Raw genomic sequence first — 25,307 nt, 5'->3', positions numbered from 1 at the left:
TAACCTCTCCTTACGACTTATTGAGAGCTATTCGTTCCATCAATTAGTACAGTTCTTAAGCCCAAGTACTCTATCGATATCGTCGCGAACACTACACCGAGAGCTACAGCGGCAATTCTCATATCACCGAGGATTGCTACAATTAGAACTCCAGGCTCATATTACCTATGGCGGCCGGATATCTATTACAACAGATGCATGGACTGCACGGAACTATACAGAGTACGCTGCTGTCACAGGCCATTGGATTAATGAGAAGTGGCAGCACCGGTGCGTATTACTTGATGTAATCCACCTTCAAGAGCCAATTCATAGCGGCGAATATCTCGCTCAAGAGTTAGCTGCAGTAACAGATAGCTTCGAAATTACAGGTGCTATATTTACTTGTACGCGGGATAATGCCTCAGCGAATACTGTGATGCTTTCAGAATATGAGAAAATAGCCAGTAAGCAGCAGACGACTATTCAACAGCCATGGACGTTTACTGTAAAGGAAGGGGACGTTCGGTGTATTGCTCATATTATCAATCTTGCAGTTCAAGCTACTCTAAAGAGCTTGAAAGCTAGCCCGGATACAGAAACAGAAGCGTACTGGTGTCAGCAAGGGCTTGCCCGGATTCCGCAGCGTATTGATAACTCTTCTACTGAAGTATCAGCTACGCTTGAGAAGCTCCGAAGGCATATTTATGTCTTTCGAAACCGAAGAGCATGGAAGGATGCTTTACAGAAGCAGATACAAGCTGCAGGCCAGAAGCCACGCCAGCTATCACTTGATATGCCTATACGCTGGAATTCAACGTACTATATGCTTGAAACAGCTATAAAGCTTCGAATACCAATTACTGCAGTATGCTCTACGCAGAAGCTTGATATCAGTATGAAGGATATTGCGTTAACAAGCAACGATTGGGCTATTATCGAAGCTCTTGAACGATTATTCTTAGTATTCTTAAAGCCGTCAAGACGGCTACAAAGCGATTCATATCCAACGCTCAACTTTACAATTCCTCTTTACTTAAAGATGATAAATAAGGTCACATTACTACAAGAAGAGCTTGGTAGAAGCTCTACGATCGGAGTAGCTTGTGGAGCTGCGCTTCAAAAGCTTAATGAGTATTATACTCTTACAACGAATCGGCAATGTAAGCACTCAGCTGTTGCTACAATTTGCGACCCACGAATGAATCATACAGTATTTAAGAAGATATATCCAAATGCTATAGACGATACACGAAGATTACGAGCAAGAGCGCAGTTCGAAGACGTTTGTAGAACGTACCAAAAGCGAGAGTATCACCTTGATACGGAGCGAATTACTCACGAAACAGCTCTTGCAGAAGCAATAAGTGCTACTGCTACAATAGATCAAGAACCTGATTCTGACGAAGATCTATTTGCGTCAGAAGGCTTGGCTTTTCAAGAGCCAGAATGGAGGCGCTGGATGCTTGAACCACGGCCCGGTGAGCATACTGATATTCTCAAATATTGGTGCGCAAAGCAATACCAATATCCAGTTATTGCCCGTATTGCTCGTGATCATCTAGCTATTCCAGCAACATCTGCAGCATCGGAACGAGTATTTAGTAATGGTAGTGATATTATTACAAAGAAGCGGAATAGGTTATCACCGCCAACTATTAGATATTTACTTTGCTTACGGAATTGGGGTAAAATACGGGAGGCTGATAGCGACGGCGATGATGCTGACGATGAAGCACCTGAATAGGGACTCGCAGAAAGGGGGGGTCTCACGGAAAGGGGGCTCGCGGAAAGGGGTTTACTACTATTATCAAAAGCTTCATTCTTTTTTATATACGCTATTCTATTTTTATATACAATATTCAGCCTCATGTATCCGGATATATACCCTACCCTACCCGTCAGATCGTCGCCGGGTATATACCCTACCCGTGAGCTTCACGGATACTACCCGGATATGTATCCGCCGAACACTGAGAAGGATCTCGCCGCGGAATTCAAACTTTCTCAGGAGGGAATAAAGGTCGACTTGAAGTTGAGCCATACCAATCTCGAGTGGGCGTTCTTGTCGTCCATACGAGTACTGAAATGGGCCTCCAAGTCTGTGAAACCGGATTTGAAATCGATCACCGACATTCTGTACTTCACACTACTCTTCTCGAAGTTCTCACATAACTGCGGAGGAAGCCATATCGTGTAAGCCTTGTAGCCGATGGCTTTCTCCGCGGCTTCTTGTCACTGCAACTTCTTGTCACCACAGCTTCTTATTACTACAGCTTCTTGTTACCACTGCCTCTTGCCACCATAGCTTCTTGTAACTACAGCTTCTAGTTACTACAGCCTCTTGTGCCACCCCCCACAACAATCTAGGGCAACCGTGTACTGGCCGCGTTCATCCGCATCGTTTGTTGAGTATAGCAGCTCTTCCCGTCTATGGAGGACTGGGGTTGTCCTAACCATCCTTTCAATCGCCGTCATTACCGTCATCTTATGCCAAAGTGTGCCAACATCATCCAAAAATGTCTCTTAGTATGGTGTCGTCAAATGAGAGTAGTTTTTGTTCCTCGTGTGATCTAATATCGGCAAGAAGTGAACTCATTATAATATTTCGTACCGGGTGGCCCTTTTATTGACGTGTCCACAGCCCACAGCCACCAGCAACACCAGGTTCCCCAGACGGAAAGATGACAAGGGCGATAGGACAGGAGGCTTCCTAACCGGTTGGCTTAGTATGTCATGACGCATTTATTTGATCTGGCTCTAAAGTCTCCGTTTATTAATAGTTGCTCCTTCCCACGCCCCTGACTCTTCATAACCCCTCTTCGCCGTCCCGAACCCCCGTCAGCCGAACCAAAGATATCCTAGAAAATATTTCAAGGTAATATGTGAACCGTGCCTTTGCCGTCGTCTCCATGACATCAAAGTTGGGATATCTCGTAGAGGTTTAGGTGATTGAGTTGCGAGGTGAGGAGTGAAAGGAAGGACATGGTTAAACAGGTCGCAGAATCCGCAAGGCTTCAGAACGAGGCTAAAAAAGCGCTGAGGCAAGTACACGAACTCTGAGTGAGTGCAAGCCTCTTTGTCGAGCTGGCAGACCAAGTCGGACAGCCTCTTCGATCGATACACCCGAGCGCAGAATGCGAATCATCGCCATATCAACTGTCCATTTAGCCACCTCGTTCGCGCTTCTTGGTAGCTATATCCCTCTCTTGACCAGTGTTATTCAGAGCAGGAGAAAGTTCAGTGGTTTGTAAGTTTGCGGAAGGAGTTTAATTTGCGAGCTATACACGAAGCTTGCGGAGGCAGACACCGCAAAAGGCACTGCCGACCACGCGGCCGTGGAAACCTATACCAAGGATGCTGCGGGCCACACTCCAGAAACATATAACCACGGACGAAGCCATCCATCTGTAACTCCTCTCTTCCGCCGCTTCTTGCCGACGCAGCGTCTCGTCACCATCAACTTCTTCTCACCGCAGCTTCTCGTCGCCACAACTTTGTGCCACCTCCCCCAACAATCCAACCCTCGTTTACCTGCCCACAGCACAACACCAGATTCTCCAGAAGCCGTGGCAAGAGCAAACCTACCTCAAGGACAATTTGCCATACGCCGATGAGTATATCTCTGTCTGGCCCTGAGAAATTAGATAAACGTTTATTTATATAGTAGCTCCTTCCCACGCCCCTACCCGCTCTTAGCAAGAACCCGTCCCGAAACCCCGCCTCTCGATCCAAGATATGGAAAAATATTTGGCATCGAAGTCTAGAAATATCGGACAGGCTTTGATGGTTGAGTTGCGGGGCGTGGGCGGTTGAGGTAAGAAGCTCTTGCCCAGAGGTGGTGCTTCGGATTGTGTGGATTGTGTGGATGGTTTGGGCATACCTGCCTCATGCTAGATCTATAGCTGGTCAATATGAGGCAGCAAAAGGGTGGGATCATATCTCATACAATCCCCTTTAAGAAGCAATTAATCAGGAAGCCTGCCTTTGTCGGAGTCACAGCATCGCTAGGACCTCCACATATAAACACAACCACAATGCACCCAAACAAGTCATAAAAAACAAAACTCAAATAAGATTCTCTTCACAATGCCAGCTCAACACCACACTCTATGTGTAATATGCTTTCATCCAATCTCAACAGCCACCATCAGTCTAATCAAGCTCCTCATCGACTTCGAACTCGCCGCCGGAAAAATCCAGCAAAATTCCGTATATACGTCTCTCCGCCCTTCAATCCCCCCGTCATGTCTTTTCCCCCAATCGTTTCGGGTTTCCTGGGCACAATTCGATAGCTCGCAAGCTCTACTCCTTCGACTCAGGCTCCTTCAAGATCCCCTCAACTTCCAACCGTCTCCTCGCCTCCTCAAGCGCCCAAGTCTGTATCCTATTTCCCAATTAGCCTCTGCCTCGTCCCCTCCTTCCTCCCCACAGCCTCCTCACCACCCCTCGGAGTAGTTAAATCCAGAAAAGAGCAAACTCACGACGTATCAGGCTTAAAAGCATACCCCACCGTCAACGCCACCAACCCCCCCCCAAACCCCCAAAACATTACCCCCTCCCACCCCTCCTTCTCATACTTCTCCCCCGGCTTCACGCCCCACAGCCACCCCGTGGGTGGATCATAGTGGCTCTCGCCCTCTGCGGCCGCTCTGGCGCGGGTGGTCGCCGATAGTGCGCGTGTTGTGGTCTTGCCGCCGGTACCGGCAGTGCGGAGTGGCTTGAGCGTGCAGCGGTGCGCGCTGCGGAGGAGCGGTTGCATTGTTGCGGCGTGTGTGGACAACTGGTATGTCCAGTGTATGTGTGTGTGTGTGTGGTGGCAGTGCGTGGTGGTGCCAATAAGCTTGTGGTGATGCTGGGTGAGGTGCGGTGAGGAGAGATGTTCGTTTGGTTTGGGTGGGTGTGGTAAGAAGACCCATTTTAGCGCGCGGTTGGGACGGCGCTAGTGACACGATTTGTCCCGCGTGTAGGTTGACTGGATCACTAATGCCGCTGTTTGTTTGAATAGATTCGGGTTGGTTTTACTGGATGGAGGGGGTTTGAGGTAATTATATACCGTCGGGGGATTATGAGGACTTTAAGGGAGGGGGAGGGAGAGTTTGCGGTGTGGTGTTTGTTTGTTCGGAACGAAAAGGCATGACAACGCCTAGACACGAAATTTTCCGAGATGGCTGATGTCCCTCTACGTCGTCTAATGCGGAGGAAACAAAAAATGCATGAAGTCCCGTTGCACTGCAGTGATTGATTATAGAGCCTCTGAATGGTGAATATGGATAATTTGAATGTTATTATTAGGAAAAGCTTGTGGTGACCCACTGGTTGCATGAATGCATATAGAGAGCGACGAAACAATGGTTGGAACATTACGAGTACTTGCACGGCCTCAAAGGAGTTATAGGCGCTGAGCTGAAGTGTAACCTCCAACATCTTATCTCATTTCCACACACAAATCGTACAAAACACTTCATGCCATATCAGTCACATACACAACCAAAAGCACACCTCAAGACCAAGCCATTACGTGCTAATGATTATTGTCTTTACTAGACTAATCCCCTCCAATTCACTCATCTAACCACCCTTCCTTCAAAACTCTTTTTATAGTCCACCACACACATATACACGAGACCTCCCTCTCCGTATACTCATACAGTACATACAAAACAGTCAGCACGGCCGACCACGCATTGAGCGCGCGTCCCGTAACACCATTAACTCTCTCTCCAATTCTTCCTCCTCGCCCAACACAGGGGCACACATATGCAGGATCCCCCTCTCGAAATACAAAAAACGCCGTGGTACCCAGGTCTTCTGCTTCTCCAGACGGTATAAAAAATGGCAAGTGGTGTGTGTGAAATATGAATCGACAGGCTGAGAAGAGCCATGTTTCTTGGTGAGATAGGCTGAGAAGAGCTATGTCTCTTGATGGCGGAAAAAAAATAATAAATAGTGGCGTCCCAGTGGGGCGGAGGTATGTGTGTGTGTATGCAAGGTGTATCGGCACTCAAGCCACCACCCAACGCCAATCGCCCAATGATAGTAGTAATCGTATAACCGCCATAGTCCAACGTCTTTCACGTCTCTAAAATAGGACAGGAAGGAAGCTCATCAAGGCTTAGTATCCTTATCCCCCTTCCCCTCATTCGACTCCTCCGACCCCTCCGACGCCGGTATCGGATGCGGCACATCCTCTGTCTGACTCGGCGGCAGCTGCGCCTCCGTATCCAGCGGCTCCTCCACAATCAAATTATCGCTCGGACTCGTCGCCGGGTGCAATTCCCCCCCCGGCGTATTCTCCAGGTCCACGCGTCCGCGCCCCCAGCCCTGCTCATCATGCGGACGCTCGATAGGCGACCACCCAGCCACACTGCCGGCGATGATACCAGCCATGACAGCCGTAGCGCCCAACGCGGAGTTCGAGCGCGAGCGGCCCGCGCGGCCGCGCTTGCGGGATTCAGCGGTGGTAGGGGGGTGCTCGGGGCCGTCCTCCGCAGAGCCGTCTTGGGGGATGCCAGCGGTGGAGTTTGAGCGGGAGCGCGAGCCGCTGCGGGAGCGGGAGATAAAGTTATCCTTTGCCTGGCCGACCTTGAAGCGGAGGTTGTTGATGCGGCCGCCCTTCATTTTCTTGAGGAAGCTGAGTTCCTCTTTGACGTCGGCGAGGGGCTGGGGGAGGGGCATTTGCTCCTCGGCGTCTTCGATGGTGAGTTCGGGGGTTTCCGGCGACCGGAGCAGATAGGTGGGGATGAATTTGCGGACGAGCTCGTCGGGGATGCAGCGGATGGCGGCGCCGATGGGGATGGAGAGGAAGCCGAAGGCGATGGAGTAGCCCCAGCCGCGGGCGTCGAGGCGCTCGACGGAGAAGGCTTTGCCGCCGACGAAGATGATTAGGACTTGGAGGGAGACCATGATGATGTTGATGCCGATGAAGAAGTAGTTGTTCAGGACGCCCTCGAAGATGTTGAACTTGTTGTCAAGGCGGCGGTTGCTGTGGCTGGTTAACTTTCTGTATCAAGGATAGGGGTTGTAGGGTTTACTTACTTCCATTGGTTGAAAATCTGCATCCAGACGAAGGTGTTGAAGACGAGCGTGCCAACCAGCTCTGTTTCCGCGGGAGGCTCGGACAAGTCAAGGGGATCCTGTGGAGACGTATTGTAAGAGAAGATGTTGGCTGCTCCAAAGTAGACCATGAAGGTAATGACGAGTTGGTAAATAGCCTCTCCTATGATCATCTTCCACATGCGAAGAGAGATGAGAGGTGCGGACTTTGGCTCAGGCTTGCGGTCGAGGATGCTAGGGGTTGGTGGATCGGTGGCAAGCGCAAGGGCAGCCATTGTGTCCATGATGAGGTTGACCCACAGCAGCTGAACAGCTGTCAGGGCAGACTTCTCGGTTGCGCTGGATACAGCGGTGACGAATGTCACGACAACGGCGGTGATGTTGACAGTGATTTGGAATTGCAAGAACTTCTTGACGGCATCGTTGACAGCACGTCCCCACATCATTGCCTTGACAATAGATGCAAAGTTGTCGTCCATGAGAATGATAGCCGACGCTTCTTTGGCGACTTCAGTTCCAGCAATACCCATAGAGAATCCAACATCAGCGCCCTTCAAAGCCGGGGCATCGTTGGTGCCATCACCAGTAACTGCGACAGTCTCGCCAAGAGCCTTGAGTCTCTTGACGAGGATACGTTTGTCTTCTGGGCTGGAACGAGCAAGAACTTGCAGCGACGGAATGATCTGATCCATTTGCTTCTTACTGAGCTTTCTGAATGTTGGTCCTTCCATGACGACGCCGCTAGGGGTGAAAATTCCACAATCGATAGCAATGGCTTTGGCAGTGGTCACGTTGTCACCAGTAACCATGCGCACAACGACGCCGGCTTTCTGGCAGACTTCGACGGCCTCACGTACACCTTCGCGTAGAGGATCCTGGATACCGACAATAGAGAGAAGGGTCATGTCCTTGAAGATATCCTCGAACAAGACTTCGTCGTTCTCACCCTCGGCGCGGCGGGCATCCTTCGGTGGCCATTGCTCGAAGTCTCTGTAGATGAGACCAATAGTGCGTAGAGATCGTTCGGCGTAGCTGGTAATGAGATTGTTAAGCGTCTTTCGGTTTTCTTCAGTCATGCCAGCATCCTCAACTCCCTGTGTGGGGTCGCGGATAACGCGCGAGCACTTATCAAGCAGAATTTCGGAAGCACCCTTGACGAGCAGACGTGCTTTGCCATCTCCGGTGGAGATCACGACACCCATACATTTGCGGCCGGAATCGAAGGGAACAAACTGAAGAGTAATTGCGTTGGATCGCTCCTCGCTGACGGGGCCGAGACCGAGTTGCTCCTTGGCGAATATCAGTAGAGCAGTCTCCGTCTTGGATCCGATGAATGTCTCTTCGCCGTCTACCAAGCCTTCGAATGCAGTTGAGTTGATAGCAATCGATTCGCGGAGTAAGCCCTGGACGTCGCTGCCGAGAGTGGCCGCAACCTCTTTTGCTGAAATGTTGTCTAGAATCTCAGGTGGGGGTCTCTCCCTGCTCGAGTTGTCGTCGTCGTTGTTTGGCTCAGTGGTACCACCGAATCGAGAGCTAGTTCCAATTGTGCCGGCTACGACCTGCATTTTGTTCTGTGTAAGAGTACCAGTTTTGTCGGAGCAAATAGCAGTAGCGTTACCCATAACTTCGCAGGCCTTCAAGTGACGGACCAAGTTATTATCTTTTAACATTCTAGTCGTAGCAAATGCAAGAGCAAGAGTTACAGCCAATGGTAAACCTTCAGGGACAGCAACGACGATAATAGTGACGGTGACGATGAAAATGCTCAAGAATTGCTGGCCTTTTTCGGAAGCTGTTCCGGTGTTTTGAGGGAGTTGAGCCAGGAATTTGATGAACAAGACGACAAATAGCAAGAGACCAGCAGCTCCACCGAGTTTCGCAATGTACTCGGCAAGAACGTTGAGTTTGGATTGTAAAGGCGTGACTTCTGGATCTTCCCTGAGAGACATCATAATCTTGCCGTAACTGGAGTTAACACCGGTAGAGGTGACCATGAATCTTCCAATTCCTTCGGTAACGTGGGCTCCGGAAAGAATGAATGGATCGAGCTTCTTGGTATCTTGGCCGCTCTTGATAGCTTCGTAGACTTCGTTTGCGGGTCTCTTCTTGATGATATCAGACTCGCCAGTAGCAGAACTCTCGTCGCATTTAACGTTGTGGCCGTCAATAAAAATTCCATCAACAGGCACCATGTCTCCTGGCTCGAGTAGCACGACATCTCCAACGAGGATATCGAAAACAGAGATTTCCCTAGATTTTCCAGATCGAATGACCTTAACTTCGCGATCTTGCTTCTTCTTGTTCAGCTTGACGAATTGGCGTTCCTTTTGGTAATCGTTGACGGATCCTACCACAACAACAATAACAATGGCGACGGTAATAGCTACACCTTCAAGCCACTCGATACGTGGCTCTTCGGTGTCGTGCTTCTGTCCAAACGACTGGTACAGACCAACCGCAAGGGAAACAAGTGCAGCAATAGATAGCAAGATGAGGACCTTGTCGTTGTAAGTAATCCACATGATCTCGAAAATAGATTTGCCCTTCTTCTCTGGCAAGCGATTGTCCTGGAACACCCTTTTGCGGTCCGAGAATAAATCGTGGCCTTTCTTTGTGTGCGATCCGCTCGTTCCCGTCCTCGAGGCTTTCTTGAGTCTATCAAGTGCGGGAGTTTTAGCATTGTCCACAGTAACCGATCCCTCCAAAAATGTCTCCTCGACACTTAGTCCACCATCACGGTTTGTCCGCAGTCCCGCCTCAAGCCCATCGAGTCCTCCCAGGCTAAAGAATGCAGCTAAGCTCTTTGGGTTTACGAGTTTGTTCAATTGACCTGGCGTGAAGGCAAACTTATTATCCTGGCGCTTGAAATCCTCCTCCGTTCCCGGGTCGGGGGTCAAGGCATCCGTATCATTCGTGATGTAGTCGTTGTTGATGTGCTCCCTATCCCTATCACTGGAGCTACCTCCATTCTGAACGTATGTCTCGCCTCCATACGAGGCCTCATCTGAATCTACGGAACCCTGACGTTCTCGGCCCGGCACCGAAAGGAAGGCGCCCGGCTTGTCGTTGCTCTTCGAAGTAGGTGATGAAACATTGTGTGGCGACTTAGGCCTCTCGCTGCCTTCAAAGGAAGGATGGCTCCTGAATTCGGGCGCCGAACCTTGACTCCTATTGCTGGTGGAGCTAATTCGCGGGGCCGACGCGTTTCCAGCGTCGATGTTGCTCGAGTTCGATGCTTCCGACCCTGATCGTGACACCATCTGAGGTCGAAGAGCTATTGGCTGTTGCGAGTTTTCGACGTCCGCGGCAGGAGTACTGACGGCGGAAGTATCGATTGTAATCGTGGGGCTGTAGAGGTTGAGCACACCGAGTTAGTGAGTGGAAATCGAGAGGCTGCAAATCTTGGACCAGACGGAACAGATGGCAAAGGGGTATGTATAGATAGAGTCAACTTACGCGCGCTGGCGGCGAGGTTGATCGCCCATGGCTGGCGGTGGCCCGTCAGGAGTCGTCATGGCTGTCGCAGATGGGTCGATATAACAAGGCCTCGAGCGTCTTGGGATTGCCAGAGGAAGCTGAGCTCAGAAGAGGCTGGGTTAGGCACCTGTCTCGCGGCGCTGGCATATGATCTAGAATCCAAAGGTGGTCCGAAAGGTAGGTATTTAGTCTACTGTCATGTATGAAATGCCATCGGCTGTCGAAGGCAAAAAATGAGTGTTGTGGTCGGTCTGGGTCCGAGGGACTTGTGGGAATGGCGCCAAGAATGTCCAAGAGAGCACTTTGATGAGTTAGGATCCGCTTAACGAGGCTGTGCACATTTCTGGGCCTGCGCTATTTTATGCCCAAAGGCCGCAAGTGGGATCTGCGAAAGCAAAAAGGAGAAGGAAAAATGCCGGCAATTGTCAGGGATAGCCAGTGATTGTTCTATGGTTTTACGGTTCTACTCCGTAGCGTTTCTACGGTTATAATTCACATCGCTGTGTTTTGGTGAGGCGACACGCTCTGAATAGGAAATCCGCAAGCAACCAGGAGCACAAGGGACAAGGACATGTCATATCATTTTATTTCCTCATTGGCCCAAACCAGCGGCCGTGGGTGGCGGTCAAGAAGGGTTTTTAGATACCTGCTTGCTTGCGGGCCATCTTTGAAACAAGCAAGACAAGCACTCACCAACGACCATCATGATTCGTTTTTTCCCGCCCTCTCTTTCTACCATCACCATCTCATCTCTCTGGCCATAAAAACGGCCTCGAAGAGCGCCCGATTCGATTGGGGTGAGCGGCTGGGCAAAACATAGTGTGGAACAGTTGGAACAGTTGGACTTGTGACAAGTGACAAGTGACAATGACAAGTGGTACTCTGTCGTGGTACTCTGTAGGTTGCTGCGCCTCCCTTTGATGAGCGTCCAGGACGTTGGGGAGAATGAGAATGTTTGAAGGTGAGACGGGTGCGACGATCGGGAACGGAGGTTTTGCGTTGCGTACTCTCCGTCTGCCGAGATGGATGCATGCAAGGTACGGAGTACGCACGTGACCTGTCCATTTAAAACAACTAAAATGACTACACTTTTAAGGCTTTTAAGGCCACCACCACACCACCACCACACCACCACCACACCACCACACCACCGCCACACCACCGCCACACCACCGCCACACCACCGCCACACCACCGCCACACATCGGCCCATCCACATGCCGATGCTGAGGGGAAAAAGGGGCATTGCTCTTGACATCTTGGCCCTGCCAATGCCCAGGCTACCCAGCCCCCCGGCGAACGATCACAGATAGCTGACTGGAATGGGCGAGCTGCTGCTTAGACAGACTTGTGTAAGTTACCATGCCGATACCGACCGCGAGGGAGCGCGAGGGATCCGGGGGCGCGGGCGTCATCATGCATCGCGTGCGCTGTCCTGAGATGAGCTGCACGTGCGGAAGTGTGAATTTGTAAAATTACATCTTGGGATTACAACTCGTAATTCCCCGTGTTGGATTGTAAACCCCGCCCCCCTCCACAGTATACGGACGCGCCTCTCCGCTGCGGGGGGATCCGCTGGGTCTTGTGCGCAGCGAGCGGCGGTGGAGATAAGATTTACGGTAGGTAGAAGAGAGGAGAGGATGCGTGCACAGAGTTGCGTGGCGTGTGAGACATGTAAACCGCATGTGCTACAACCTCAGTACGACACCAGCGCACCGGGTGTGAGAGAGAAATGCCCGTGTCGCTGCGCCTTGTGCTGTCAGCGCAGAGGGCGGATCGTGAGGTTGTTGGGGGGTTGGGGGGTGATTTGTGGTAATCAGGCCGAGGGGGGAGATGGTGTGATTTTGAGGCCAGGAATGCGAGGGCAAGAGGGTTGGGGGTTAGGGTTGAGAACGGGTTTGAGGGTTAATTATATCCCGTTGTAATAAGACGAGAGGAGTTTGAATAATTGAAGCGCAATACAAAAGCCCAGTGCTAGTGCTGGAAATAACTACACCTTGCCCCCCGAGCTCTGATAGTAAGATGGCAGGAAATGTATAGAATTGAGAGCAAAGCAAAAGCTCTGTCTAATGCTACGCTAAGATGAACAACACCCGTCTCTTGAAATGTATGCGCCAGCTCAGTATGCAGGCTCATAGTCGCTCAAGTTGAGCCTTTCCCAACGCCAAAGCCAAAGCCGAAGCCAGAGTGACAGCTACCGCTACCCGCTCAATATCCCACCGATACTCAGTTGCCCACTGCCAACGCGCCATATATAACCCCCCCCCCCCAAACGAACGCCAGGCTAAAGCATTCATTCCACGTTGATATTCCATTAGCCATAACTCCCTACTCCAACTCCAACTCCTTCGCCTTCTTCACCTCCACCATCTTCCAGCGACTCTCAAACTCCTCCACAAGCTGCACATCAACCTTCTGCCCCTTCGGAATCATCTCATGCTCCAACTCCCAGCCGGCGCGCCGACACAGCTCGGCGATCACCACGTCGCAGTCCCCCAGCATGTCGACGTCGAAATTAACATGTTTCACCGGCTCGCGCGATATGTAAATCTGTGGGATATGCGCTGGGAGGAAGGGAACTACCTCTGACACCGGCGCGACTTTCAGGCTCGTCCCGATCACGATCACCATGTCCACTACATCTTTATCATGCTTCATCAGACGATCATGAAATGTATCTGGGAGTGCTTCGCCAAAGAATGTGATATCCGGCTTCATCACCCCCGCCTCGGGGAGGTCGTATTCATCATCCCCTCCCTCCTCGGAGCTGCTATCCTCATACTCAGCCTTCTTGCGCTTTTTCGGCTCGCTGCCGTTAGCAGAGCGTTTCCGCTTCATAGCTGCCGGCGCGGCTGCCACACGAAGAAACTGCACGCAGCGCTTGCAGCGCGGGATCAGGCCAGCGCGGATATCAGGGAAGATGGCTTCGCCAGCGACTTGGGCGCCGCATTTCGTGCAAGAGGCGGTAGCGAAGGAGCCGTGGCATTGAATTAGCTTCTCTGGCTTTACGCCCGCGACGCCCTCGATGTTGTCGATGTTCTGGGAGTAGTTGGTGAGGAGCTTTCCTTTGTCCTGGAGGAGCTTGATGAAGGCGTGGGTGGGTGTGAAGCGGGAGGTTGTGGGGAGGATGTCGCGGGCGACGCTGTAGAAGATGGAGGGGTCTTCTTTGAAGAGGGCGATGTCGAAGACCTCTTGGGGGTCGGAGAGGCCGAGGTGTTCTAGCTTGGCGTAGAGTCCGACGTCTTTGGAGCGGAAGTCGGGGATCCCGAGGGAGGTGCTTATGCCGGCTCCCGTGAGAACAATGATGTTTTTGCACTTGTTGAGGAGCTTGACGACGTCGTCGATCGTGTTGTAACTCGATAGCTTTGATCGTTTGGACAGTTCGCGGCTCAGGGCCATGGAAAGAAGGCTGTAGTACGCTATGTCGGGCGCGCCCTCGAGGAATGCGGGGGGCTTGATGCCAAACGCCGTTATGAGTTTCTTTGCTGTGACTTTCCCCGCCTCAACAGTAGTCTCACAGAAGACCGCCGGGCCGCTGTCGCGCAGAAGACGGCGGTACTCTCGCGCTTCCTCGAGCGTACAGACATCGTCTCCTATGGGCTGATATTAGTAACCCCTAGCTTTGCTTGTAATATCGATCCTGCGTAACATACCGCCCTGAAGCTCTCCGTCACCGACCTCCTCCAAGGCATCCTCAAAGAGCGACTCCGTCTCCCAAACCTCCCCCGAAGCGTCACTTCCACTCTCATAATCCTCCTCGTCCTCGTCCTCATCCGCCTCAGGCGCCTCGGTCTCGGACTCGGGCCTCAGTTCGGGCTCTCCCCCCGCTTCATCGTCGGAGACAAGGTCGACCACGGCCTTGAACGAGGTCTCGATGATGGTCTGGCCAGCGGCGAGCTGACTTAGGTCCATCGCGACTTGTCTTTGTAGTCGACTACCTCGGTCCCTCGCGGCGCATGTGGATGGCGTCTCCGTCTCGGAGTTTAAATATAAGCTAAGATTAACGGCTTATCGCTTATCGGGCTTCCGCCAAGGGCGGCTGGTGTGGGGTAGGGCGAATTTGATGTGAGGCTCCGTCCGCGACAGGGTTTATGGATTGCAAACGTCACGATTCGAATTCTTGGAGAGACTCTGGTCAATTCCAATTGGCGCGCTTTAATTTTTGTTGAGCAAGATGCACTGTCAAGTGCGATTGCTCAATGGAAGGATCTCAACAGCCGGAAGGCTCATATCAATCCCAACGGACCACCTCGAAACCCACAATTGAGCGAAGATCAAGGGCCCTCTCTGTTCTCAAGAGCAGTAAACCCAAAGCTAACGATGAAGGCCAGAGCAGCGGAGCTGGGGGTACCTCCAAAGGTATATTACATCGCAGACCAACCCTCGGGCCACGAAAGAAAGAAAAACATGTCAAGATAGAGGAGGGCCCGCAACGGCCAAACGCTCTCGTCAATGCCTCGAGCATATACATGGGCTCCTATGGCCTGAGTCCAAGCGCCTCCCGCCCTATTTCGATGCGATTGATGCGGTCCCCGGGGTCTCCACGGTCACCAAGACCCTCTGCGATGGGGACACCAAGACACTCCGCAATGGCGACGTCTAGGCACAGTTTGAGTGCTGTGGAAACGAATACAGTGCACTTGGAAGAGCTGGGTCATCTGCTACGAGACCTCAATGTGCATCTGGAAACATATGGAATTCAGGAAACGCGTGATGGCTTTTTTGATGCTCCCTTCTTCAAGCCGCCGAAGACGGATAAGGAGGAGTTGATGCGGTCGGCGAGGGATACACTCCCAGCGTCTTTCAGAAAGAAGCACCCGCTGTCAGTGTCTCACTTCTTGCCGAAGCAATGGCACGAATTGAAGAGCGTGGCGCGACGACTGATGACCACCCGAGCTGGCATTAAGCTTACGAAATCATTTCTTGGATTTTTCATACCATATATCCTGTGCCTGATACCGGTTGTTGGTAACTGGGTAGGAAGATACCGGTATATCATGGTTTTATCTGCTCTATTTAATCATCCGGGCAGGACAATCGGGGCTCAGATTGATGGCACATTTCTGACTACCATGGGAACATGTACTGGCCTTGGCTGGGGAGCCTTGGCTCTGTATGTCTCTGACTCTACAAGTGTAGCAGAAAGTGGATATGGAGGCCTACTTGCCGCTTTCTTGATAATATTTATGGGCGTCATGGCATCCCTAAGGTCCTATTTTATAAGGATATATCAGTTCGTCGTACCCGCCGGAATTGCTGCTATGTTCTGTTGCTTGGCCGAGACCGGGCGAAATATAACCTGGAAGAAACTTCTTGCATATGGGATACCGTGGGCCTTGGGGCAGGCTATCAGTCTCATTGTGTGCTTCGCTATCGCTCCAGATGGCGGCTCTCGCCAGATTGCTCTGGCGCTCTTTGACGCATTCCGAGTCATGCAAGAAGGGCTGAATCTTCCACGAACGGAGAACCAGAGTATTCATCGCCAGCTGTCGTGGACCTTTGTCAACCTTTCTCAAGCTTATCGAGACCTCGCACTCGATATCTCATATACAAGATTTGCTCCTGCGGATATTGCGGAAGTCAGAAATGCCATGCAGGCAGTGGTTCGATCATTGTTGTCGCTGAAGACAGAGACAGAACTCTTCAATGGTGCGGAAAACGATAACCAACGAGGAAATGACTCGAGTGACGGCGACGTGGTTGTAGATATTGAGGAGCCACGCTCACGCCAAGCGAGTATAGGCACCATTGAGGAGCAAGCGGTGAACCTCGTAACCAAGACACTTGCTGGTCCTACCGAGCAGTTACTTGCGGATATGAGGGATGGAATTGACTGTTGCAATGCAGTTCTTTTGGGGATGTCAGGGTATAGGAAGTATATCGGCCCTCCTCCTGAAGTTTCATCAGATGTCCTTGGGAGTCTGGTAAATCTCCGAAAGGCCAAAATCAAGTTTGACAAACTCCATAAGGAGCTCATTAACAATGAGGCCTTCCCAGCTACCTTTTCAAATTACCCCGACGTCGTGGAGCTATTCATATTTGTGAACCCAGTTAGGCAAACAGCAGATAGCTTGGAGGCTCTGTTGGTCCTGGTGATGAAAATGCAACAGAGTCAGACGAAATGGCGGTTTTATCTACCTCATTATCCCTTTCACAAGAGTCTCCAGAGAACTAATGCGCAGGTACGTCATGACCGTGGAGGTATGACTACCGGTCTATTCTTTCGCAGCCAGAGGGAACTTAATGCTCTGATGATCGGCGCTCAGAAAAGCACGTTCCAGCCTCTGCCTCGTAACAAGGCTGAAGAAAGCGCTGTATCATCTATCCAGGAGTCCGACGATGGTGACGAGGATGTTATTATCAATGACGAAATGTCCTCGCCGAAGAAAACTTTCCGATACAAGCTATGGAAAGTGCTTCACAGGGCACAGGGGTTCGAGATGCGCTATGCTCTAAAGGTTGCAATTGTCGTCTCCATGCTCTCCGTTCCGGCATGGCTGGAACAGAGTCGGAAGTGGTACAACGACTACCAAAGCTGGTGGGCTGTAATCGTTGTCTGGATAATGGTTCATCCTCGAACGGGAGGAAATATCCAGGATTTGTTCACCCGCAGCTTCTGCGCAATACTCGGTGCAATATGGGGCGGAGTGGCACACGCAGCACGCGACGGAAATCCCGTTGTTGTTGCAGTTTTCGCAGCCATTTATATGATTCCAATGGTATACCGATATACGCAGAGTTCTCATACTCGGTCCGGGCTAGTCGGCTGTCTCAGTTTCATCATTGTATCTCTCGACCTACAAGCTCAAGGAAATCGCCTGTCGAACATCAACATCGCGTGGACTTTGGGCGTCGCTTTTGTCGTCGGCGTCATATCTGCGATCCTAGTCAGCTGGCTTCTATGGCCCTTTGTTGCACGTCACGAGCTGCGAAAATCTCTGTCGGGGATGATATACTACTCCGCCCTCATCTACCGCGGTGTTGTCGCGCAGTACATTTACTACGAAGAAGGCGACGAGCCAACGCAAGAAGATATCACCCGCTCCGAGATGCTGGAAGGTCGCCTCCGCGAAGCTTTCGTCCGCATGCGCCATCTCCTGGCCCTAACCAGACACGAGATCCGACTACGTGAGCCGTTTAATCCTTTGCCTTATTCGGCGCTCATTGAGAGCTGTGAGGCGTTCTTTGAAAACCTCGTTGAAGTGCGCCAGTTTAGTCTGTACTTCCACCCAAACTATATGAGTCAGAACGAGGCAGTTTCGAACGAGCTACTTCCGTACCGACGCGATGCCGTGGCTAGCATCCTCATGACTCTGTATATCCTCGCCGGAGCCTTGCGGGGAAAGAGAAGAGTTCCGCGCTATTTACCCAGTGCGATGGTGACGAGGAAGAGGTTATTGGATCGGATGGAGGAGCTGGAAATGGAGCAGCAGGAGAAAGAGCGTCATAAATATGGCAACGATGAGCACGATGAGACGGCAGGAAAGAGGAATAACCAGGGTCAAGGAAGGCCGAAGGCTGAGGAGAGTGGTATGCGGTTTGCACAGGTGTACCAGTTTGCCTACAGTAAGGGCCTCACACAGTGTGTGGAGCATCTTGAGCAGCTTCAAAAGTACACCAAGGCAATTTGTGGAGAGGTGGGATTTGACCCGGACGATTTTGCGGAGGTGGAACATAAGATTGAGGGCGAGTGGAACAAGTGAGTATTGTGAATATACATCATATATTCGAAGCTGTATTTAAACAGTAATTTTATGTAATACTAGGGATTTTACAGTTGAAGATCTTCAAATAGATAGTATATTCTGCCAAGGTTCGACCCAACTTCTATGAACAAGGGCGCGTTATGTCGAATATCAGCGCTCAGATTGTGTAGGCAACGTCAACATGAGAACCAGGGGGTCTATCATAAATTACCCAACTTTACTTACAATTCCAAACTCATTAATCACTTTTAGAATGAGCTGTTACTGGGCCGATATGACCACATAGCATATCTCTACAACCCTCTATGGTTCATTACATGACATCACTCCTTAGTTACTGGGCTAATACTACACATGACATATCTCTATCAACTAGAGGCCTAGGAACATGAACGATAGCTCCAAAAGCTTCTACAACCATCTATGATTCATTACACGTCATCACTCCTTAGTTACCCACAAGATTGGTTAAGTTATGACATAATCTGTCTATAGGGGTACTCTGACCTTGGACCTCCTTTCACTTCCTATTGGCTAGGAACCTAGGAGATTGTTCTATGGGATTCTCTTACGTCGACTACAGTTACCAAGCCTGGTTAGTCATGGAAAGTCTTGGAAAATGAGAGAACTACACTCCTTTAGCATAAATAGGATTGCCCTTTCCTTAAGAAAGGGCAAGCAGACAATACAGTAAATCGACTATCACATACTTCCACGTCTTTTCCAAGCTTCCAAGCATTGATCTTGTTACTCCTTGTTTCTGAAAAGTCAGTGAGGTGCTAACCTCTGACTTATCCCTGAGTTCTCAGACTCAACATTTGTTACAACTTGTCTAAACCACTCCACTATATCATACACCTGATTGCTGCGTTGTGGAATAGTCTAAGCTACGACCCTTTGGCTTTTTTTCTAAGACAGTGTGTTGTCTTAGTAAAATCATCCCTTCCTTGGGTGGCTAGATTCTCACATCTGGTGCACCCACCATTACAGCAACCCCTCATAATGGGAGCCCCCAAGTTCTAATACTCAACTCTCATGCAAGTCATACAAGCGATGACTTCGTCATTGCAGCAGAGCATGACATCATTGTCTACACCTTCCCTGTAATGGTGGGTGCACCAGATGTGAGAATCTAGCCACCCAAGGAAGGGATGATTTTACTAAGACAACACACTGTCTTAGGAAACAGAGCCAAAGGGTTGTAGCTTAGACTATTCCACAACGCAGCAATCAGGTGTATGATGTAGTGAAGTGGTTTAGACAAGTTGTAACAAATGTTGAGCCTGAGAACTCAGGGATAAGTCAGAGGTTAGCACCTCACTGACTTTTCAGAAACAAGGAGTAACAAGATCAATGCTTGGAAGCTTGGAAAAGACGTGGAAGTATGTGATAGTCGATTTACTGTATTGTCTGCTTGCCCTTTCTGAAGGAAAGGGCAATCCTATTTATGCTAAAGGAGTGTAGTTCTCTCATTTTCCAAGACTTTCCATGACTAACCAGGCTTGGTAACTGTAGTCGACGTAAGAGAATCCCATAGAACAATCTCCTAGGTTCCTAGCCAATAGGAAGTGAAAGGAGGTCCAAGGTCAGAGTACCTATAGACAAATTATGTCATAACTTAACCAATCTTGTGGGTAACTAAGGAGCGATGATGTGTAATGAATCATAGAGGGTTGTAGAAGCTTCTAGAGCTATCGTTCATGTTCCTAGGCCTCTAGTTGATAGAGATATGCCATGTGGTAGTATTGGCCCACCCCCTTAAGGAGGAGATTTTCTTAATAACTTGTTCAATGAGTGTCCAAATGATATGCCGTGATGTATGTAGCATAAACAGATGTAGTAGAAGAGTGTTAAGCAATCGTTGAATAGTATTGCTTCTGTTGTTGGTGTGATAAGCCAAGATATGTATGGTGACTTGTAGGTTTGAGGAGGAGATTTCTAAGTTTGCTCTTGAGTTTGATAGCAAACTGAGTGCAATGAATATCAGTATGACATTCCCCTCACATCTTACACACATTCTACAGCCATTAGACGTAGGGATTTTCCAGCCTTATAAGCACTGGCACCGAGTAGCTGTGCTTGCAGCCATACGAGAGATGGATATTACCTACGACCTACAGTCCTTTATGAGAGATCTCACACACATCTGGGAGCAGACTTTTAAGGAGTCTACCTATAATATCAGCTTTCCGGAAAGCTGGTATTTGGCCTGTTAGCTGTAATACAGCCCTTACAAAACTACGCACCTACTCACAACCTACACCTACGCCTACACCTACGCCCCTACCAATCTGGGTTTCTACCCCAAAACCCTCTAATTTTAGGGAGGTAGAAGAGGGGCTACAGCGTTGGAAAAACTGGGTTCCGGAGGGCTTTAGTAGCCCCTCAAAAGAGAGCTACAGGAATTGGCTTACTGGAACTGAAGAGGTCGTGGCCTCGGCCAGCTTACGGAGCTTGATTTACGGACTGCCCGATGGCAGGTTGAGGATTCTAGGAAGCGGGCAAGCCGAAGACAGGCCCGGCTTCAATTTGGAGGTGAGCTTCGGGCTGCTCGAGCTCACGAGCTCCGGGCTGAAAAAGCCGAGCTTAAAGCCCGGAAGCTCGCAGCTACAGAAGCCCGAGTAGCCCGCCAGGCTATAAACCGGGCTCGGAACCAGCTTAAGAGAGCTGGAATCGAGGCCCGGAAGGAAGAGCGTGCCCGGAAGAATATGTTGACCCAATTATACGAAGAGGGTCTTCCAATTCCTCCGGAGCTCGAGCTTCCAATTCCTGACCCAGAACACCCTCAAAGTGAGAGCGAGGGCCAGTTTGAGGGCGAGAGCGAGCGTGGGAGCGAGCGTGGGAGTGAGGAAGTGATAGTTTTGTAGAATGGCGCATTTAGGTATCTTTACATATAAATTACTATGGTATGGTACATATAACATACAATTTGCGAAATCGCGCATCTCGCTTCTCCAACTTTCTCAATCACCCGACTCGCTTCCTCCAACCTTGAGCGAAGCGAAAAGTTGGATACGACGATTACGTTGCCCAACCTCGTTCAATTCCTTCCTCCATCGACTCGTTCCCACCTCCAGCCCCTTGACTACTTCCTGTAAACCATCAATCTACATCGAAATATCCGCCAGATCGTCAAGCACAGCTCACTCATGGCTAGGCTCCTGAAGTGGGCCAAAAGTGCAGTCAAACGGGCACCCTCACCACCACGGCAGTACCCGAATGTGAAATTCTCTCTTATCAACCCATCAGAAAAGGTTGAAGAAGAAAATTTTGGAATTGAGCGATATTACCCAGCGCGGATTGGGGATGTTCTTTCCGCGCGGTATCAAATCGTCGGAAAGCTAGGGTTTGGAAATTCGTCAACGGTGTGGCTTGCACAGGATTTACAGTCAGCGATGCTGCACTAACATAAGACGAAGCTAATTTCAAAACAGAGCCCACCGTCACGTTGCCGTCAAAATATTTACAAATGATGGCCAGGATACCGATGAGATTGCCATTTATAAGCACATCAGCCAAGGAAATAAATCAAGACTTGGCTACCGCTACGTGCGCACTGCTCTGGATTCATTTGAGTTGATGAATCGTGGTGGTAAACATCCATGCCTGGTACATGAACCACTCTGGGACAGTATAAGGACACTCCTCGAACGGAGTGGTCGAGATAGGCTCACGGAAGACCTGCTTCGAGTAAACCTCCAACGCCTTTTACTAGCGCTAGACTATATTCACACGGATCGGAAGTTGATCCACACAGGTTAATTTACTCCTGGCTTTCATGCTAGAATCTCTGCTGATTTTATTTGACTTAGACATCAAATCCGATAACATTCTTCATCTTATCGAAGATACCTCTATTCTTGCTGCTTTTGAGGAGGCCGAGATTGCTCAACCCTCACCGCGCAAGAAAGCGGTGGATCGAGAAATATATGTTTCCCGGACTCTAGATATGCCAGAGTCTATTGGGGAGCCAGTACTTTGCGACTTTGGAAATGCGGTATATGGCACAAAAATCAACGACGATGATGCCTACCCCGATGTTTACAGGTGTCCAGAAGTGATGCTTCATCTCCCATGGAGTTATAGCGCTGATATCTGGAATGTTGGCGCCATGGTGAGTGACCCTTTTCCACGCAAAAATAGGTTCATGAGACTCTTTTACTCACTTGGCAGTAGATCTGGGATATCTTTGAGGGTAAACATCTCTTTAGTGGGCAAGATCCGAAACGAGGCCGCTACACAACTCGTGCTCATCTTACAGAACTGATTTCTGTTCTCGGACCGCCACCACTGAAGCTCATCAAGCGGGGCGAGAGATCTGCGGAATGGTTCGATGGGAATGGCAAATGGCTTGAACCAGACGAGAATGAGCCAGAACGCTTACCGCTTTTGCCGTCTAGTAGTCTCGAGGCTGCGGAGGAGAATCTCAACGGGAAGGATAAAGAGCTATTTCTCAACTTTATTAAGTCGATGTTGCAGTGGGAACCGGAGAAGCGAAAGACGGCAAGGGAATTGTTGAACGATCCCTGGCTGACTAGGTCACAAGGATGAGCTGCCAGGAGGTGGTGCTTTTATTATTTTTGAGGGGTTTTAGATGGTAGGACGCACCAGGATGTCTTTCCTGATGATGAGAGTAGCCTAAAGTCGAGGCCAACAATTACGATTCTGCGAGAGCGTCTGTAAGGATTGGTGAGATATATGACCAAGCCACTCTGAAGTTCGAGCCCCAACGCTGATTCTCTTGGCTGAGATCGGATCTCCGCGCGTCGAGACAATGACAAGGTGAGCGTCTTCAACCGTGCTAGTTCTCCAAAGACAACGCGCTGCGCTTGGGCTATTTTTCTAGATACGGCTGCTTCAAGAGCATCGTCTCTCCGTTCGCTGCTGCTGGGTTGCGTCGTCGGCTGACATGCTTTGTCTGTTCTGGGAAGTATTGTCTTGCAACTTGGTGGTCTATGTTTCTGAGATCAAGCCCGACGGTCCTTACATACGGTACTTTGGTCACCTTCAAAGCTTCGAAAGTCAGAGGGAGTCGTTCACTTCATTGAAGGACAAGCTATTATCAGCTGTTGTCACACGAGGCAATATCCATATCATTACATACTCACAGAGCTGGTGGTTGGGGACTTGTCCTTGTAATCGTCAACGTATCCTAGAGTAAAAAGGTGCATGGCCATATGAGCGCAATCGGGCGAGTATCACTCAATTCTCTGTAGTTCATCTCCTATACACCGTGAACTCCAACACGATAAACGCAACATACAACACCAGTAGCAAACCACCAACCCAACGCTCTGATCCTAAAAACACAAGCAAGCAAAACAGCGCCGACGATGCCCAAGTAACAAGCAACTCGAACGGCACCACCGAGTCCGCGAGCTCCACCTGATCCCCCGCCACGAACGTTATTCCAAGACACAGAGTGAGGAGGAAGATATTGCTTCCCGCCGTACTTGCGGCAACGATGCCGCCATGCCCGCGCGCGCCACCGATAACGGCCACGAACTTCTCGGGCAATGTGGTGGCGAATGACAAGACTGTGACGCCGAGGACTGTGTTGGATAATCCGAACTCGTCGGCGATCGAGGCGGCGCTGTGGGAGAGAACGTATCCCGATATCGACAGTGCTATAAAGCCGAGGATGAGCTGGACAGTATGATAGATAAGACTATGTTTGTGTGCCGAACGGCCTCCACTAGCTCCATTGGGGAGAAAAGGAGATGTTTCAGTTGGCAGATGCTGTGCCTCTGAGTCGCCACCATGGGTGCTTCCATCGTCATCGCTATCACTGTCGCTGTCGCTATCCAAGCGCTCTGGGGCATCTAACGCACCCCTGTAAATCCCGTAGCCAATCGACACCAGATACACAGCAAACGCTGCGATGAAAAGGCCTCCCGCGACCCTGCCAAGGCCTGTCGTCAGAGCGACTAACGTAAAGATCGTGGTCACCAGAAACAGTATGCCAGCGTACAACTTTGCGCTTCGATCAAATACCATTCGGCCCGGGTGAAAGAGGAGACCTAAGGAGAATGCTCCCAGAATATTTGAGATTGAGGAGCCGACGACATTGCCAAGTGCGAGCGACGAGCGATTTTGGAGGATACACGCTACAACGACAGCGAGCTATACCAGTTAACTAAGTTAGCCCAGAAGATGTTGAATTAAGCGCACCTCTTCCCATTCTGCACCTGCAGTGAGCAAAGCTATCAGTGTCTGAGAGACGCCGAGACGGCTGGCGACAATTGCCGTGTGGTCAATAAAACGATCAGCACCGAATTCTAAGAGAAACAGGCCAGCTATAAATGCGCTCGCATTAAACAAGATGCCATCTAAATTCATACTTTCGCAGACGATGAAATACTATTCCTCGAGTACAATGCGATGTTTTGTGTTTTTTTTTGTATGTCGTTGAGCGTCGTCAGCGATGGGCGCTAATCCCAGAATAGCCGAGCGACTCGAACTCTACATGTGGGTAGTTTGCAAGCTCGAGCTATTTGCAGTTCTACCATAATGCTCCAACTGACTTCAAATCTTAAGTCCTGCAGCATATAGCCTCTATCTAATTCAAGACCCAGAAGTCATGTTCTGGCGATTTACATGTCTACACGTGCGGAAGGCTGAAGGGCGAATTCTAACGCGAAGTCAATTCTGTAGTGCGCCACCATAGATGAAAGACGAGTCCCATCCTGCAACTACTGCACCACCCGTTTGCTGAAAGCGAATAAGGTTGGGCCTTCGTTTATAGAGCCCAAGATAGTGGCAAGAGGATGCGTCGAGTTGCAGTCCAGGGGTAACACTTGGCAAGCGATGATTGTCGACCTCCTGCGGTGTTCTTCGTCTTCGTTCGGACCTCATCTTGACATCCTCATTGTCAGATCGAGATTAATAACTGTCGTATGCTTCGAGGCTGCCTCCATTAGGCAGAAGTTTGCAACCCTCATCCTCGGATTTAGTAGCACCGACATGTAAAGTGACGACTGACTTTGATGACTGCTTTTCCGCCTAGCTCAATGGTAGCTGAGCGGTAGGAGCTTGCACAGTTTGTGTCGAGGCCTGGGATATGATGGCCTTTGTGGTCTACCACGGCCA

At 50.2% G+C, this 25,307-nt stretch overlaps 7 protein-coding genes across 7 annotated transcripts; 3 read left to right on the top strand and 4 right to left on the bottom strand.

The window, feature by feature from the left end:
* Nucleotides 1-1,795: 1,795 nt before the first annotated feature.
* VC83_01015 (uncharacterized protein) lies at nt 1,796-4,849 on the bottom strand. Its single transcript, XM_024464700.1, has 3 exons — nt 4,464-4,849; nt 3,929-4,366; nt 1,796-3,878 (listed from the first exon to the last, which is right to left on the bottom strand). The coding sequence occupies exons 1-2, from the start codon at nt 4,739-4,741 to the stop codon at nt 4,285-4,287; spliced, it is 360 nt and encodes a 119-aa protein (XP_024327458.1). The 5' UTR covers nt 4,742-4,849; the 3' UTR covers nt 1,796-3,878; nt 3,929-4,284.
* Nucleotides 1,937-3,596, top strand: VC83_01016 (uncharacterized protein; the record flags this gene model as incomplete). The annotated part of the gene is made up of 3 exons (XM_024464701.1): nt 1,937-2,175; nt 3,080-3,225; nt 3,286-3,596. 3 exons carry the CDS (start codon nt 1,937-1,939, stop codon nt 3,594-3,596), a joined length of 696 nt encoding a protein of 231 aa, XP_024327461.1.
* Nucleotides 4,850-5,499: 650 nt separating the features above from the next.
* Nucleotides 5,500-10,917, bottom strand: VC83_01014 (uncharacterized protein). Its single transcript, XM_024464699.1, has 2 exons — nt 7,018-10,917; nt 5,500-6,964 (listed from the first exon to the last, which is right to left on the bottom strand). Exons 1-2 carry the CDS (start codon nt 10,293-10,295, stop codon nt 6,088-6,090), a joined length of 4,155 nt encoding a protein of 1,384 aa, XP_024327459.1. The 5' UTR covers nt 10,296-10,917; the 3' UTR covers nt 5,500-6,087.
* Nucleotides 10,918-12,514: 1,597 nt separating this feature from the next.
* Nucleotides 12,515-14,487, bottom strand: SIR2 (NAD-dependent histone deacetylase sir2). Its single transcript, XM_024464698.1, has 2 exons — nt 14,166-14,487; nt 12,515-14,105 (listed from the first exon to the last, which is right to left on the bottom strand). Exons 1-2 carry the CDS (start codon nt 14,422-14,424, stop codon nt 12,841-12,843), a joined length of 1,524 nt encoding a protein of 507 aa, XP_024327456.1. The 5' UTR covers nt 14,425-14,487; the 3' UTR covers nt 12,515-12,840.
* A 224-nt stretch (nt 14,488-14,711) lies between these two features.
* VC83_01012 (uncharacterized protein) lies at nt 14,712-18,215 on the top strand (the record flags this gene model as incomplete). The annotated part of the gene is made up of 1 exon (XM_024464697.1): nt 14,712-18,215. One exon carries the CDS (start codon nt 14,712-14,714, stop codon nt 18,213-18,215), a length of 3,504 nt encoding a protein of 1,167 aa, XP_024327457.1.
* A 3,152-nt stretch (nt 18,216-21,367) lies between these two features.
* VC83_01011 (uncharacterized protein) lies at nt 21,368-22,769 on the top strand (the record flags this gene model as incomplete). Its single annotated transcript, XM_024464696.1, has 4 exons — nt 21,368-21,606; nt 21,653-21,975; nt 22,031-22,332; nt 22,395-22,769. The coding sequence occupies 4 exons, from the start codon at nt 21,368-21,370 to the stop codon at nt 22,767-22,769; spliced, it is 1,239 nt and encodes a 412-aa protein (XP_024327454.1).
* A 666-nt stretch (nt 22,770-23,435) lies between these two features.
* VC83_01010 (uncharacterized protein) lies at nt 23,436-24,557 on the bottom strand (the record flags this gene model as incomplete). The annotated part of the gene is made up of 2 exons (XM_024464695.1): nt 23,436-24,341; nt 24,390-24,557. 2 exons carry the CDS (start codon nt 24,555-24,557, stop codon nt 23,436-23,438), a joined length of 1,074 nt encoding a protein of 357 aa, XP_024327455.1.
* Between the last annotated feature and the right edge of the window lie 750 nt (nt 24,558-25,307).

This window comes from Pseudogymnoascus destructans (genome assembly GCF_001641265.1).
Source record: "Pseudogymnoascus destructans isolate 20631-21 unplaced genomic scaffold scaffold_2, whole genome shotgun sequence".
Taxonomy (NCBI): domain Eukaryota; kingdom Fungi; phylum Ascomycota; class Leotiomycetes; order Thelebolales; family Thelebolaceae; genus Pseudogymnoascus; species Pseudogymnoascus destructans.
Note: the sequence above shows the minus strand (reverse complement) of the source record. Positions and strands in the feature narration are given on the sequence as shown.